The sequence below is a fragment of the Tachyglossus aculeatus genome, chromosome 6 (assembly GCF_015852505.1).
Source record: "Tachyglossus aculeatus isolate mTacAcu1 chromosome 6, mTacAcu1.pri, whole genome shotgun sequence".
Lineage (NCBI taxonomy): Eukaryota > Metazoa > Chordata > Mammalia > Monotremata > Tachyglossidae > Tachyglossus > Tachyglossus aculeatus.
In genome coordinates, this window is record NC_052071.1 from 15,727,801 (window position 1) to 15,743,481 (window position 15,681).

The following is a 15,681-nucleotide window of genomic DNA, read 5'->3' on the forward strand; positions in this document are numbered from 1 at the left end:
TCTTCTAACTCCCAGGCCTGGGCTCTTTCCATTGGGCCCCACTGCTTCTCAGCGCTGTTCTAAGCTCTGAGATAGGTACAAGTTAATTAGTTCGGGCACGGTCTTAGTTCCGCATGGCTCTCTCAGTCTATCCAGTAGGCTCATTTTCTTTAGTGTGATTAAGATGGAGGTTTTGAATTGATAGACATTGGAAGTATCAATGATCTACACCAGCTCTATCTCCAAGAATCTCAGCATTTTCCCTGATTGGAAGGGAACAGTCAGTTCTCCTTTTAGCATGCTTTTATCGTCCTGGATAGAATCCCGTTGGGGAAATCTGGGGATGCTCTTTCCAAAACCTGCCTCTGTAGCGTGCGGATCTGTCTTGGGGCTGTGCACATTGTCAGTTAAGGCATGACTGTAATGAGGCGAGGTCTCGTGAGGACAAAGTCACCAGGGGCTAATTGGTGGTTTAGGTCAGGGGGAGAGAGAGAGAGAGGGAAAAGACTCAACTCTCCTAAAAAGGACCCAACTAAGCTTCCACTTTGGTTCCCAGAAGAGCAACGGGTTGGTTAAAATGAAGGCTACTTCTTCTCCCCCAGCCAAGCCAGTGAACAGGGGAGAGGCCGAGTTGTACTGACGCTACAGGAGGCTAGGCTCGTTGAAAGAACATGCCGAGGCCAGCAGCATGTCTTTATTCCCCCAGGAAACTCTGTGTTTTGGAAATGAGGGCCTTGATTCCTCACTCCAGGTTTGGGGAAAAATGGGATTGGAGGCCATTGTCCCCCTTCTACCCTGGGTTGTTAGCAGATGTATTCGGGCAACCCTAAATATATCTCTGAGATGCCTCCATGGTCAACCAATCAATCAATGGGATTGATTGAGCGCCGCCTGTGTTCAGAGCACTCTACTAAGCGCTTGGGAGAGGACAGTACAACAGTCGGTAGACACGTTGCCTGCCCACAACGAGGAACTCACCTTCCCCAAACTGGAAGTCATCACAGGCAACCGGGAGAGTTCAGTCGGCAAAATCGCTCTAGACTGCTAACGCGAGTTCAGTTTTTTACGGTGACAGAAATGGGTCAGTCGACTTTAATCCCGTGACTGTAAGTAACAATTTTCCTCTCTCTTTTCCCCTTCTCTCTCCAGACTGATAACATTACCAAGGAAACTGTTTTTAGAAGAACGCGAGGGTTGTGGATTTTTCTGCTGGTCTCTCCCGGATTTTGGAAAGCACAGAGGTTTACAATAGCTGCTTTGGCTTCCACCAGCACAGACATGGACACCCACAATTGAATGAATTTTGTTCACACAAATCAGCCTGAACTGCTGCCTATAATGGAGTTATTTTTGAATTATGGAATGTCACAACTCTGCTTCAGTGATGGATTTCCTTCCTCCTGGCTCCACTCTCCCCTGCCTCCCCCAACCTATCTGTATGGGTGTAAACCTCGAAAGGCAGATTGTCACTTCCTCATATTTCCCCTTTCCCCTCAAAAATGTTTTTCATCTATATACACACAAACTATATATAGATACACACACATATAAATGCACGCATTTATGTGTGTGTGTATGTAAACACCCAAAGGTGACTGACAGTATATTTAATACATGGATTTGCTTATCTGGTATGATACTAAATGCCTAGTAGCTTTAACACGTAAAGTTTAGAAAAATGATTTGGAAGTTTAAAATCTTTTGGGGGGGAGGGATGGTGAGGGGAGAACTATGTAATAGAACGTACATCTATGATCTAGAATCTTCTCTTTTTTTAATGGTACAGACGATAATGGTACAGAAGCTTACTTCTTGATCATAGATCTCGTGATTGTAAATCACCTTCACTGGTATCAAACCTATTGATCAGCATGTCCTATTGATCAGCGTGTTCCCCAGTTAAAGTGGCAAGAAGAGAGCGAGAACTGATGATTGCAAATATTTCCCCCTTTCTTAGCTACAGACATAAAACGAGTTGGAATTTCTGTCTATGCATTTCAAATGGAAAAATTCAGACCGGTTGTGTAGCATCTGCCTTCATTTGTTCCCCCCACGCTCCCTTCCCGCTTTCCCAGAACCAGGTCACCCTATCTTTTTAACCAAAGTCTCTTTTTCATATTGGACCAAGTTTTGCAGAAAGGAAAACAGTAGAGGCTTGGCTCGGTCTGTCACGCGTCTAAAGGAAAAAGCTTCCAACAATCACGGCTTAGTCTGGAAAGCAAAATCTATAGAAATCCGAGTGAACCACAGTACTTTTGCGGGGTTTTAGTGGACGGCCGATTCGGAGCGTCTGTTAATGCTGCCCTTTTGGAGAGCGCGGCATCAGTTGTGGGTACACACAATGTATGGGTCTCAAGGCCCTGAAAATAAATAGGGTCATGGCCCATACAGCTCCAAGATGCCGGCCACCACCCCCCTCACCGAATATCGGGCAAGGGTGAGGTTCAAACCGCCTCGCCTCTGGACAACTGGCTCAAGAGTCTACTTTTTAGAGCAGCTCAGCCACTCAGTTTGGATGTTCGGTGACTTGTACTTAAATCTATTTTTTGGCAGTCTTAAGGAGTACACGGTACGAAAACGATCAGTTGAATTTTCGGAAAAACGTACCCGATACCGACCTCCTTGCGGTTCTCAACACTTGAGGCAGGGAGGGTGGAAGGGGATTGGGGGTGAGGGTGCCCGAAGAGATGCATTTCCACTTCTCTAAGGGGCGGGGGGAGTACGGTGGTACAGTCACTAGTTGCTGCTGGAGCTCAGACTCCCTCAACCAGTTGAAAAAAAAAGAAAATAAAAATCTCATCGCTTCTACCGATCATGATCTCATCACGCAATACAGCTCCTATTGGCTCTCTAATGATGCAATATTTTAGACAGCCTTTTTTTTTTAAGCTCTGCAACTTTTTAAAGAGTAATTTCAGTAATGATAGAAGTTCAAACATCTCTAATGGTGAAGTGAAAAGAAAAGGTTGTTTGGGAAAAGAAATGAATTAAATGTTACATTATTTACTTATTAGGTCCTGAGGCTGCCAATGTACTGTGTACAGCACTGACTTAATACATGCTGAATAAATGGGTAACCTCAAACACGGTAGTACAGATATTAACAGGTACGGCATTATGAATATGCAATCTTTTTGAATCTTTTCTTAGTTTACAGACAACTAATTTATTCAGTATTGTGCTGGAAGCCTATTTTCGGGAATATGTAAAAACATATCAGTAGGTATATTACCTTCCAGCTACCAGTTTACGCTGCTGTATAGTACAGAAATACCAATGACGGAACAATGTTGTGACCTGTAAATTTAATTTGATATGGGGACATAGTAATTTCGTCTGTAAAAACGAAAACATATATGGTTGGAACTATTCATTATATTTGCTATTTCTGCTTCACAGATCTGTTTAAAAGTCGAGCTGATTTTTCTGGCTTTGTCTTCCATTGTAAATATTGTTACATTGTTTTCTTTGTAAACACATCGCGCATTTGCGGTTTGGGGAGACTGGCTTGGAGCTCTGTATAGTGTTTCTATTTATCTGACTTGGCTTTCCCTAGAGCTACTTGCAGTAAAGACGTTGTTCATGTAACCCCGTGCGTGCATGTGGATTTTTAACGGAGTCCTGATCTGGCTAGCGGAAGGATGAGCATTTGCTCTTGAGGTGGAAGAATTGGCCTTGGTGATTTTATTTTTCATTTTTTGGAATCAGGAAGCCTTGGAGGCTGGGCTAATTTTACTTTGGGAACAGACTGTATCAATTAAATCATTCCCTTCTCCAATCTTTCCCGTAATGTCTATATTTAAAAAGCCAAACCCTCTATTTCCTCGCTAAGATGTGCATTACTAATACAGTGGAAGGCGAGCTGGGTTTTCAGGAAGTTCAGCTCGAGGGCCGGCCTGCTGACCAAGGAGACGTCCAAGATGAGGAATGCAATGGAGCGGAAGGGGAACCGGAGCCTTGCTTCCCTGCCTCTGGAGCAGGATGAACTTTAAAGAAATCCGGACCCTCCTTCTGCCTCTTGCTTGGAATTCTATCGGCCCCTTTAGCCCCCCAGGGCCAAAAGAGAAAGAAGAGGTGAGGGACTGATTCTGCTACATAATAATAATAGTAATAATAATTCTAGTATTTGTTTGGCGCTTACTATGTGCCAGGCACTAAGTGCTGGGGTAGATACAAGATAATCGGGTTGGACACAGTCCCTGTCCCACATGGGGCTCACAGCCTTCATCCCCATTTTACAGACGAGGGAACTGAGGCATAGAGAAGTTAAGTGACTTGCCTAAGGTCACACAACAAAGTGGCAGAGTGGGGATTAGAACCCATGACCTTCTGACTCGCAGGCCCGTCCTCAGTCCAGTATACCACACTGCTTAGCCGGGGGCAGGTGTGGTAGTGTGTCTGAGACTGTAGATTAGACACCCAATCTGTGCTAGCCCTTTCCAATCTCAGGTTGTCCATGCAGGTGGCTCGGTTCCATAGGAAAGAAACGTTTCATTTCACATTCAAAAAGTGTTCAAAAAGTGTAAGGAAATGGATGGCACCCGTTAAGTGCTGTAGTGGGTTAAAAAAAAAGATTTTTGGGGTTGTCTTATTAGCCTATGGTATCTCTCAATTTGGCCCCAAACAGGCCTCTCATTTCCACGTACTTCCCAGCCCTTTCACGAGTGTGGATGCGGATGGGCTATTTTTAAAACCCTTTTTGTAGAAGTTAACTCTCCCAGAAGCAGTGAAACCATCCCCCGACCTCAGTGCCCTCCTCGGCACCATGGATTTCCAGCAAAGTCTGGCTCACTTTAGTGCGCATGCTAGTGTACGCTGGCCCCGTGGTAATAATAATAATAATTATGGTACTTAAGTGCTTACTATGTGCCAAGTACTGTTTTAAGCAGGGGGTTAGAGACAAGTTATTCAGGTTGGACATAGTCCCTGTCCCAAGTGGGGCTCACAGTCTTCAATCCCTCTTTTACAGATGAGGAGGCCCAGAGGAGTGAAGTGACTTGCCCAGGGTCTCACAGCACACATGTTGCGGAGCCAGGACTAGAACCCAGGCCCGTGCTCTATCCACTAGGCCACGCTGCTTCTGAGGAGGAGGAGGAGGGGTAGCAGCCGTGCCAGCATGAATAAATACAGCTGTCGCAGATGATAATCATAATAACGATGGCATTTGTTAAGCGCTTACTATGTGCAAAGCACGGTTCCAGGCGCTGGGGAGGATACAAGGTGATCAGCTTGTCCCACGGGGGGGCTCACAGTCTTCATCCCCATTTTACAGATGCGGTCACTGAGGCCCAGAGAAGTGAAGTGACTTGCCCAAAGTCACACAGCTAAGTGGCGGAGCCGGGATTAGAACCCATGACCTCAGGCTCTTTCCACTGAACCACGCTGCTTCTCTTGATGACAATCATGTAAGATCATCAGGCTTTTTGAAGGGGGGAAAAAAATTACACAAGAGAACATCTCCATGCTGCGTGAATCAAGGTGGAAGAGAACTCAATACTTAGGGAGAATCTCTTCCCATGACAAATCACCTTTTTGATTATTCAGGGCCATGGCGCTCTCCTCTCGCCCACCTTTTGAGCTCCTGGGCATCGTGGACAGAGTGACAGCGGCACTCCACGTGAACGCAGTGAGGAGGGTAGTTGGACATTAAACGTCTGTATTTGCGGCCATGATTTCTGGCTAATTATCATCCTGTTGGCTTCCCCCCCCAAGCCCACCGGAGGTCTGGGAAGGTGTAAATGCTGAATTCAGTGCCCTGCACTAAGCAGGCATTAATAATGATGGCATTTGTTGAGCACTTACTATGTGCCAAGCACTGTTCTAAGCGCTGGGGGGATGCAAGGTAATCAGGCTGTCCCACGTGGGGCTCAGTCTTAATCCCCATTTTCCAGCTGAGGGAACTGAGGCACAGAGAAGTGACCTGCCCAAAGTCACCCAGCTGACAAGTGGCGGAGCGGGGATTAGAACCCATGACCTCTGGCTCCCAAGCCCGTGCTCTTTCCACTGAGCCACGCTGCTTCATTCGGAGAAGCAGCGTGTCCTAGAAGGAGAGAGCATGGGCCTGGGGATCAATCGTATTTATTGAGCGCTTACTGTGTGCAGAGCACTGTACTAAGCGCTTGGGAAGTACAAAATCAGAGGGTCCAGGGTTCTAATCCCACCTCCGCCACATGCCTGCTGTGTGACCTTGGGCAAGTCACTTCTCTGTGCCTCAGTTACCTCATCTATGAAATGGAGAGTAAGAAAGTGAGGCCCATGTGGGACAAGGGACTGTGTCTATCCTGATTATCTTCTATCTAGCCCAGCACTTAGAACAGTGCAGGGCCTGGAATAAGTGCTTAAATACGAAATAAAATAAAAAAATCACTACTGCTTGAACATGGAAGGAGGGGGCTGTCAGCAAAGAGGTACTCTTTGCCACAAGGTATGCCTGCTATCATAGGCCCTCCTGCCTTTTCTCCTAATAGCCCCCAAATGGTTCTTGCACTGCCTTTCTCCCATCCGGACCCCCGGTTACCGCCACTCTTCCCCTACACCCCCAACTAGCTCTAGACTAATCAAGGTGTTTAACTCTGGACCAAGCCTGGACTTGAAAAACCCAAACCAGATCAACCACACCTAGCAAGGGGTTCCCGCTTCAGGACGAGAGAGCCGCAGGTCGGTAGAAACGAATTACAACCGATAGGGAGAAAAATGAAAAATTCAACAATACCAATGAATGATGTTAAGAGAGTATGGGGGGGCGGTCAGTGGATTTCTCAAGCCTCTAAGCCTTCCCGGTAAATGGTCCTCAGCGGTACAGCCCCTGCACTGTACCCAATATCCCGTAGGATGGGACCGCAGAGTCAATCAGGCCATCCTCTCTTTCATTCAATTGTATTTATTGTATTGTATTCAACTGTATTTACTGTATTTATCTGCACATAGTAAGTGCTCAATAAATACGACTGATGATGACGATGATGATTTATTGAGCGCTTATTGTGTGCAGATCACTGTACCTATTGACCATAAGCTCACTGTGGGCTGGGTCTTTATATTGTTTATATCTATATATGTATATATGCATACATATATATGTATATATGTATACATATATATGTATATATATGCGTAAATATGTATGTGTATATGTATATATGTATATATGTGTGCACATATATGTATATATATGTATATATATGTATATATGTGTATGTGTATATATGTATATGTGTATATATGTATATGTGTATATATGTGTGTATATATATGTATATATGTGTATATATGTATATACGTGTGTATATATATGTATGTGTATATACATATGTATATATGTATATATCATCATCAATCGTATTTATTGAGCGCCTACTATGTGCAGAGCACTGTACTAAGCGCTTGGGAAGTAGAAATTGGCAACATATATCTGACTTTATATTGTTACGTTGTGCCCTCCCAACCACTTAGCACAGTGTTCTGCACATAGCGTTCAGCAAATACCACTGATTGATTGAGGAGAGAGGCAGCAATCCCTCCTCCCCCAGAGCACCTGGTCAGCTAGCTTACAGCCCCCGGGGAGCCGCTGCCTGGCCCTGGCACCTGTCAATCAATCGTATTTATCGTGTGGGGATTTGGCCGGTGCCATGCCAGGCGGGCAACTGACGGCCAGTTTGGTCACTGGGCCCTTCCCCGCCCCACATCCACTCCAGCACGCCCTCCTGGCACGGCTCGCCTCGCCTCTCACAGTCCCTCTTCTCGCCTTCCCTCCCCTGACAGGTCCGTCTTCTGGTCAAAACTGCAGCTCGGTCTGTTTTGCTAAATTTTTTGAATCGGAGAAGAGGGTCCACAGTCGGGTCGGACTTCCACCGGGGCACGCAGCGCCAGGAGCCAGTCCGCAGGTGGGGAAGAGGGACAGCCCCGCTTTAACCGGCCAATTTGGGATTCGAACCAGGTCTCCCCAATTTCCATTCCTCTGGACCACGCTGCAGGGCTCAGAATAAAACACCTAGAATCTGAAAGTGAAGCAGGACAGACAGGGATCGTGCCTAGCGCTGTACTCTCCCAAGCGCTCAGTAGTAGTAGCGTGGTCCTGGGGGTCAGGTGGTCATGGGTTCTAATCCCGGCTCTGCCACTTGCCTGCTGTGTGACCTAGGGCAAGTCAATTCACTAATCAATCAATCAATCGTATTTATTGAGCGCTTACTGTGTGCAGAGCACTGTACTAAGCGCTTGGGAAGTACAAGTTGGCAACATATAGAGACGGTCCCTACCCAACAGTGGGCTCACAGTCTAAAAGGCACTAATCATCATCAATCGTATTTATTGAGCGCTTACTATGTGCAGAGCACTGTACTAAGCACTTGGGAAGTACAAATTGGCAACATATAGAGACAGTCCCTACCCAACAGTGGGCTCACAGTCTAATCTGGGCCTCAGTTACCACATCTGGAAAATGGGGGACTGAGCCCCATGTGGAACAGGGACTGTGTCTAACCTGATTTGCTTGTATTCTTCCCAGAGCACAGTACAGTGCCTGACACATAGTAAGCACTTAACAACTACCACGATTATTATTACTACAGTGCTCTGCACACAAGAGGTATTATCGATGGTATTTACTGGTTGTATGGTATTCGGAAAGTGCTCACTATGTGTCAAATAACAACTACCACAATTATTATTACTACAGTGCTCTGCACACAAGAGGGATTATCGATGGTATTTACTGGTTGTATGGTATTTGGAAAGTGCTCACTATGTGTCAAATTCTGTTCTAAGCACTGGGGTAGATACAAATCATCATCAATCGTATTTATTGAGCGCTTACTATGTGCAGAGCACTGTACTAAGCGCTTGGGAAGTACAACTTGGCAACATATAGAGACAGTCCCTACTCAACAGTGGGCTCACAGTCTCAAAGGCACTAATCTGGGCCTCAGTTACCACATCTGGAAAATGGGGGACTGAGCCCCATGTGGAACAGGGACTGTGTTTAACCTGATTTGCTTGTATTCTTCCCAGTGCACAGTACAGTGCCTGACACATAGTAAGCACTTAACAACTACCACGATTATTATTACTACAGTGCTCTGCACACATGAGGTATTATCGATGGTATTTACTGGTTGTATGGTATTTGGAAAGTGCTCACTATGTGTCAAATTCTGTTCTAAGCGCTGGGGTAGATACAAATCATCATCAATCGTATTTATTGAGCGCTTACTGTGTGCAGAGCACTGGACTAAGCGCTTGGGAAGTACAAGTTGGCAACATATAGAGACAGTCCCTACCCAACAGTGGGCTCACAGTCCAAAAGGCACTAATCTGGGCCTCAGTTACCACATCTGGAAAATGGGGGACTGAGCCCCATGTGGAACAGGGACTGTGTCTAACCTGATTTGCTTGTATTCTTCCCAGCGCACAGTACAGTGCCTGACACACAGTAAGCACTTAACAACTACCACGATTATTATTACTAGTGCTCCGCACTCAAGAGGTATTATCGATGGTATTTACTGGTTGTACGGTATTTGGAAAGTGCTCACTATGTATCAAATTCTGTTCTAAGCGCTGGGGTAGATACAAATCATCATCAATCGTATTTATTGAGCGCTTACTGTGTGCAGAGCACTGTACTAAGCGCTTGGGAAGTACAAGTTGGCAACATACAGAGACAGTCCCTACCCAACAGTGGGCTCACAGTCTAAAAGGCACTAATCTGGGCCTCAGTTACCACATCTGTTAAATGGGGGACTGAGCCCCACGTGGAACAGGGACTGTGTCTAACCTGATTTGCTTGTATTCTTCCCAGCGCACAGTACAGTGCCTGACACACAGTAAGCACTTAACAACTACCACGATTATTATTACTACAGTGCTCTGCACACAAGAGGTATTATCGATGGTATTTACTGGTTGTACGGTATTTGGACAGTGCTCACTGTGTGTCAAATAACAACTACCACAATTATTATTACTACAGTGCTCTGCACACAAGAGGCGTTATCGATGGTATTTACTGGTTGTACGGTATTTGGAAAGTGCTCACTATGTGTCAAATTCTGTTCTAAGCGCTGGGGTAGATACAAATCAAATTAGGTTGGACACAGTCCCTGGGTGCAAAGCACTGTATTAAGCGCTTAGGAAAGTACAGTACAATAGAGTTGGATTAGTCGCATTCCCTGCCCACAATGAGCCTTACAGCCTAGAGGTACTCAGTAAATGAATGACTGAATGAAAATGGATCACCAACCGCATTCAGCCTCTAATATTGCGGCTGCTAAGTTGAATCCATGGAAGTTCAAGACCACCTCTTCCCCCTGGATCCTTCAAAGGGTACAGTTCTTCCAGACTACACTCATTATGGGCAGGGAACATGTCTGCTAATTCTGTTATACTCTCCCAAGTGCTTAATACAGTGCTCTGGGCATAGTAAGTGCCCAATAAATACCACTGATTGGCTGACAGAGATCATCTTTGTATCGTCTGTAACTGGGGAAGTGAATCAACATCCCCCCGGTCACTGAATCTTTCCCATTTAGTCTGCTTTCCTTCCTGCCTCTCCAATCTGAAACACATTAACTGCCCCCCTGTTCAGCACAGCTGTCTTGGGTTTAGTGGGCCTGATTGCCAGTTTTCATTTCCGCTCAAAGTAGCCAAATAAGGAGAAAATACTCAACGTGAAATACGACCAACGGAGGCGGGAGCTAACGAATTCAAGTTGCCTTTTCAAAAAAATAGCCTGGTAGACAAAATAAAACCCACTAAACATGACAAAACAAATTTCAACCGGAGCCCTTGCCAGTTTTTCCTTATTAGAGCAGAGCGAGTGGGTCTGGGTAGACCAAGCTCAAGGTGACGTTAACAAACCAGAAATGTAACTTCTCCGGGCGAAGTTGGACCCTGGTAGGCCAGCCCTGTCTGATTCATGGAGGATTGGTCCTGTTGGGAAGGGGAAGGAAGGAAAGAAGAGAGGGAAGGAGGGAGGGAAAAAAGGAAGGGAAGAAAAGGAGAGAGGAAGAGAGGGAGGAAAGAAGCAGCGTGGCCTAGTGGGAAAATATTGGGCTTGGAAGTCAGAAGGACCTGGGCTCTAATTCCAGTTCTGCTATTTGTCTGCTGTGTGACCTTGGGCAAGTCACTTCACTTCTCTGGGCTAGTAAAATAGGGATGAAGACTGTGTCCAACCTGGTTAACTGATATTTACCACAGTGCTTGACCCATGGCAAGTGCTTAACAAATACCACTAAAAAAATGGAGAGGGTAGAGAAGGTGAGGAGGGAGCGAGGAAGAAGGGAGGGAGAGAAGCTTACGCACGGACACATGAGCATATGAGTGGAGGCAAAACTTGTTTGCTTCGGCATTTTTTTTCCCTGCATTTCCCACTTCACCATAGGCAATTCTAGGGCTGCAGTCCTCTTGATGGGTTTACCAGTCTTCTGTCCAACAACAGCCCCCTGCTGAAGATTCCCCAGCCCCCACCTCACCACAAAGCCTTGTCTTCACCCAACCCAGAGCCTTCCAGGGCTGTGCTGACAAGCACCCCCAAGGACCCTGAAATCAGTTCAGCGCCGTCCGGGCGGCGAGACCCCAGATTCCCAGAGCTTATTCGGTTCAGAGAGGGAGAAGTGCCACTCCCTCCGTTTCCACACAAAACGGGTGGGTCCAATCCCCAGGCACCCCCCGCCCCCCAAACACCGTTACCTAGAGGGAACATCCCACTGGTTGCAAAGTCCGCCCTCACCGCCAAGAGGTGACGATCCCAGAAACCTCCAGGGCTTCCAACCGGTAACCCTAGAAGCCACTTTCCCGAAACCAGACACCGCATAGTAACGTCCTTCGGTTATTTTGGTGCGGGAGTGAGGTGCACGGGAAAATATGAGCCGTGCGATCCCTGCAAAAGGAACCATTCAGTACCGGGCTCCGACAGAAAGAACGCCTCTGTGCTACTCCGACGGAGCCAGGGTCCGAAGCCGCCGGGCCCAGCGTCAGTCACCGCTCTGGGACGTTTCAACTTGCACATTTCATCCGAGGGTGGCGAGAGACTGGAGACGGCGCGGCAAAATTAAAGCTACTTGCAATCCACCTTTCAAGGCCGGGGGCACCCGTCGACCTAAAGTCCGTTTGATGCCAGCACGTTTAGGAACAAGATATACCCAATTCATCCTCCCTGCCCGCGTCCGCGGTATTTTCTTAAGGCAATGGTGCCCTCTTGTGATTCATTCACCGAGAGGAAATGTCCAGAAGGCAGGGAGCCACGTGGAGGAACGTGGAAGCTTCTTATGGATAAGGAACGTGTCCACTAATGCTGCTGGATTGTACTCTCTCGAGTGTTTTGTACAGTGCTCTGCTCAGTCAGCGCTCAATAAATACCATTGATTGATTGGAATAAAGCTAGGAGGTTTTGGGCGTTCTCCCTCAGGATCATCCCTTTTCCCGTCTTCAAAGCCTTCCAGATCACATCTCCTCCAGGAAGCTCTCATCTCCCCAACCCATTTTGTTCCACCATTGTTTCACCCAGGCAATTAGGTACTCCCTCTTGCCCCTACATTACTTATACCCATCATCTTTACCCTCAATCTCTTTCCCCTACCCATAAATTATTTTAGCGCCTGTCTGTCTGCCTCCCCCTCTAAACCAGCAGCTCTGAAGGGAAGGCAGGAACCATGTCTACTTGCTCTCCTGTACTCTCCCCACTCTGCATGCAATCAGTGCCCAATAAATCCCATCGATGGATTGGTCCAGGGGCCCAGGACCGCACACCTTATTCTTTCTAGATGACCGAGTCTTTCAAGTCTTTCGAGGCCCAGTTTTGCACATCTGGATGACAAGGCGAGGCAGAGATGTGGTCAGGTGGAGGAACCGTCTCCTAAAGCGTCAGATGTGCTTCCGACGCTTCGCGGGGAAACAGATGAGGTTTCGCGAGAAGAGTTCCGAGCCTCTGTGTCTGGCCGGAACAAGAGGGTGGGCTCCAAGGCCAACGGTGGAGACGCATTTGAATCGTAAAGGATATATATTTAGAGTCAAAGTGTGTACGTGCCAAGATGCTTGCCCCATATTCTGGCACCGCTGGCTCATTTCACGTCTCCTCAGGAACTATTTTTTTTTTTTGACCTTAGTAGAAATAAATTGGTTGTTGGTACTTCAATCGCCATCCGAGCCAATGATTCACTGGGGCGGTCTCGGGCCAAGCCGCAAGTAGAAGGGACTGGGGCTGACGAGATGTACTATCCTCTACCCGGGGGTCAGATGGAACTTAGTCCGCCACAGATGACAGAGTCTTGAGAGAAGCTGTCGCCCTGGGTCGATTAAGGGGACCTGGGCTCCTTAATAGGGACTAAAATTTGTAAAACAGACCTCTGCCATGGGAAACGAAAGGGCAGAGGAGACCAAAAAAGGCAGCCCAAGAGGGTGAGCTTTTGCCGGTGGAGAATGATCCCGGTGCGGGGATGATGACAGACAGAGAGAAAGATCTTTTTCAAAACCTGCTTGGGACATCAGCCAGATTTCCTGGCTTCACCTTCCACCGCCCTGCCCCGAGCGAACACAAATGGGGCTGTGAGAGGCTTGGAAACGGGGGCGGGAGGAGGGGGGACGGGACAAGGTCTCCGTTTTAGCTACCTTTCACTTTATTCATTCATATCATCAAGGGAGTACAGCCGTCGGGAAGAGTTACGTGATTCCGCTCTGAGACATTCACGTCGGCCTTTGGGTGAGCACCTTAACGGATCTGAAATCTCGAGGGTGTTTGGCTGAGCCGGATGTATTACTGCTACATCACATAGAGGATTTATTAAAAAAAAAAAAAAAAAAAGTACAGAGGATATGGCTAATCATGGTAATATATCGCCAGAGAATATAAAAACACTTAAAAAAAAGTTTGGGGATTCTTGAGCACAAGCCTTTGATAATATGGTATACAGTTAAGGACATTTTCCAAAACCCAGATCCAAGGGGTGACAAAGCTGTACATTACCGAAACGAAATCAAATCGGAACGTGGGACCAGTTTGAAATTCGCTTTGCGGACCTAAATCCTTTCACTGCCAGAAATTTTTAGATTTGGAACACACTGCTACCTACCTGTGTACACTCTGGATGGAGGCGGAACTTAGGCTGATTCTTGTTCAAACGACAACTTCGACTAAAAGGTTGTTTACACAATATACACATTTCATTACAAGAAATAAACCAAACTTTGCCTTTTTATATTAAAAACCTGGAATACAGTAGGGTTAGTAGCACCACGAAGACTGTTTTTCAAAACTGCAGTCTTGCATTTAAAAATCAACTCAGGGTGGTTCTTCTCTCGGTTACTTAAAACGGGATTCTGTTTCCTCTTAAAAAGAAAAAAAGTGCCGTTTGGGTTCCTGGGAGAAAAAACGAGGAACTTCATCTTCGGATCGGCGACGAGGCGGCCATCACGCACCTGTCCGGGAACGAGTCAGGAGTCCTACGTCTCGTACCGGGACGCGCCCGCGGCTCCAGGTTCTGGGGTGTGGCTGAGGTTTGTCGGAATCTGTCCGGTTAAATGGTTTCTGTGTGTCCTTGGCTGTGTACGTAGCACCATTGTTGAGTGGGGAAAAGAGTGCATCTCGGAAGTTTTCTATAGTTTTAACTATAGAAAAAAAAAAAAAAGAACCAGGAGACGGCTCTCCGATACGTTACGTCCTCTTCTTGCACACCTGACATCGGCTAATACGGGTCCTGAGGTCTCCCGCTTTCAGCGTCTCTGACTGAGGTTTACTGGGGGACAGAAACGAAAGTGCGGTTTAGGGTTAGCGGCAGGGCCGCCCCGCTCCACGTGCCTAACGGCGTCCGATGTTCTCGGTGGATTTGCCGGGTTCGGGCGGCTCCTCTCGTCATGGGCAGGGAATGTGTCTGTTATCATTTTATCCTTCCAAGTGCTTAGTACGGTGCTCTACACACGGGAGGCTCTCAGTAAACACAGCTGACTCCCACATTGTGGCCCAATGGCCCCTAAGTGTCCTTCCTCCCTACAGCGCCTCAGTTTCCCTCCTTGGGTCGGTGGCTGGGCGACGCCGGCATAGGAGAGTTAGACGATCCCAATAGAGAATCGCAGTGCCAATACATCCGATTCTGGACATCCCCAGGTGGGGTTGTGAGAAAAATCTCATTGACCTAGCAGTCAGGTAATATGCGAGAAGCAGCACGGCCTAGTAGATAGAGCCCGGGCCTGAGGGTCAGAAGGACCTGGGTTCTAATCCCAGCTTTGCCCCTTGTCTGCTGTGTGACCTTGGGCGAGTTACTTCTCTCGTCTGGGCCTCAGTTTCCTCATCTGAAAAACGGGGATCAGTAGCCCCGTGTGAGACATGGGTCCCACCTGATTAGCATGTATCTAACCACAGCGCTTAACTAATGCCATGATTATCATTATGTGGATTCCAGGCTCAGTCCGGCTGTGACTCTGGGCCACCATTTAATCACTCTGGACTCAAAGAGGGAGAGAGCAACACCTTACAGGAAGAGAAAAAAGGCGGCAGAAGTGCTCTGTGCCCTCCTGAATAGCTGTAATTTATTTATTTCTGTTAATGTGCATCTCCCCCTCCAGACTGTAAACTTGCTGTAGGCAGGGACGGCTTTATATTGTACTCTCCCAAGCGTTTAGTATAGTGCTCTGCACACCGTAAGCTCTCAATGAACACAATTGGCTGACTCCTGGAGGAAATGAAGGCTAAAGTGGTCAAACGACCCATTTCAT

General features: G+C 47.1%; 2 protein-coding genes across 3 annotated transcripts in view; one reads left to right on the plus strand and one right to left on the minus strand.

The window, feature by feature from the left end:
* Positions 1-3,567, plus strand: part of IRS4 (insulin receptor substrate 4) — a 28,864-nt gene extending 25,297 nt beyond the window's left edge. The window contains exon 2 of the mRNA XM_038747682.1: positions 1,129-3,567. Coding sequence (XP_038603610.1) covers positions 1,129-1,133 — 5 coding nt within the window. The 3' untranslated portion in view covers positions 1,134-3,567. The remainder of the gene's footprint in view (positions 1-1,128) is intronic.
* Positions 3,568-13,587: 10,020 nt separating this feature from the next.
* The window catches only part of COL4A5 (collagen type IV alpha 5 chain), a 125,964-nt gene continuing 123,870 nt past the window's right edge, over positions 13,588-15,681 (minus strand). For both annotated transcript variants that reach the window (XM_038747869.1, XM_038747868.1), the window contains one exon: positions 13,588-14,705. In XM_038747869.1, coding sequence (XP_038603797.1) covers positions 14,624-14,705 — 82 coding nt within the window. In that variant the 3' untranslated portion in view covers positions 13,588-14,623. The remainder of the gene's footprint in view (positions 14,706-15,681) is intronic.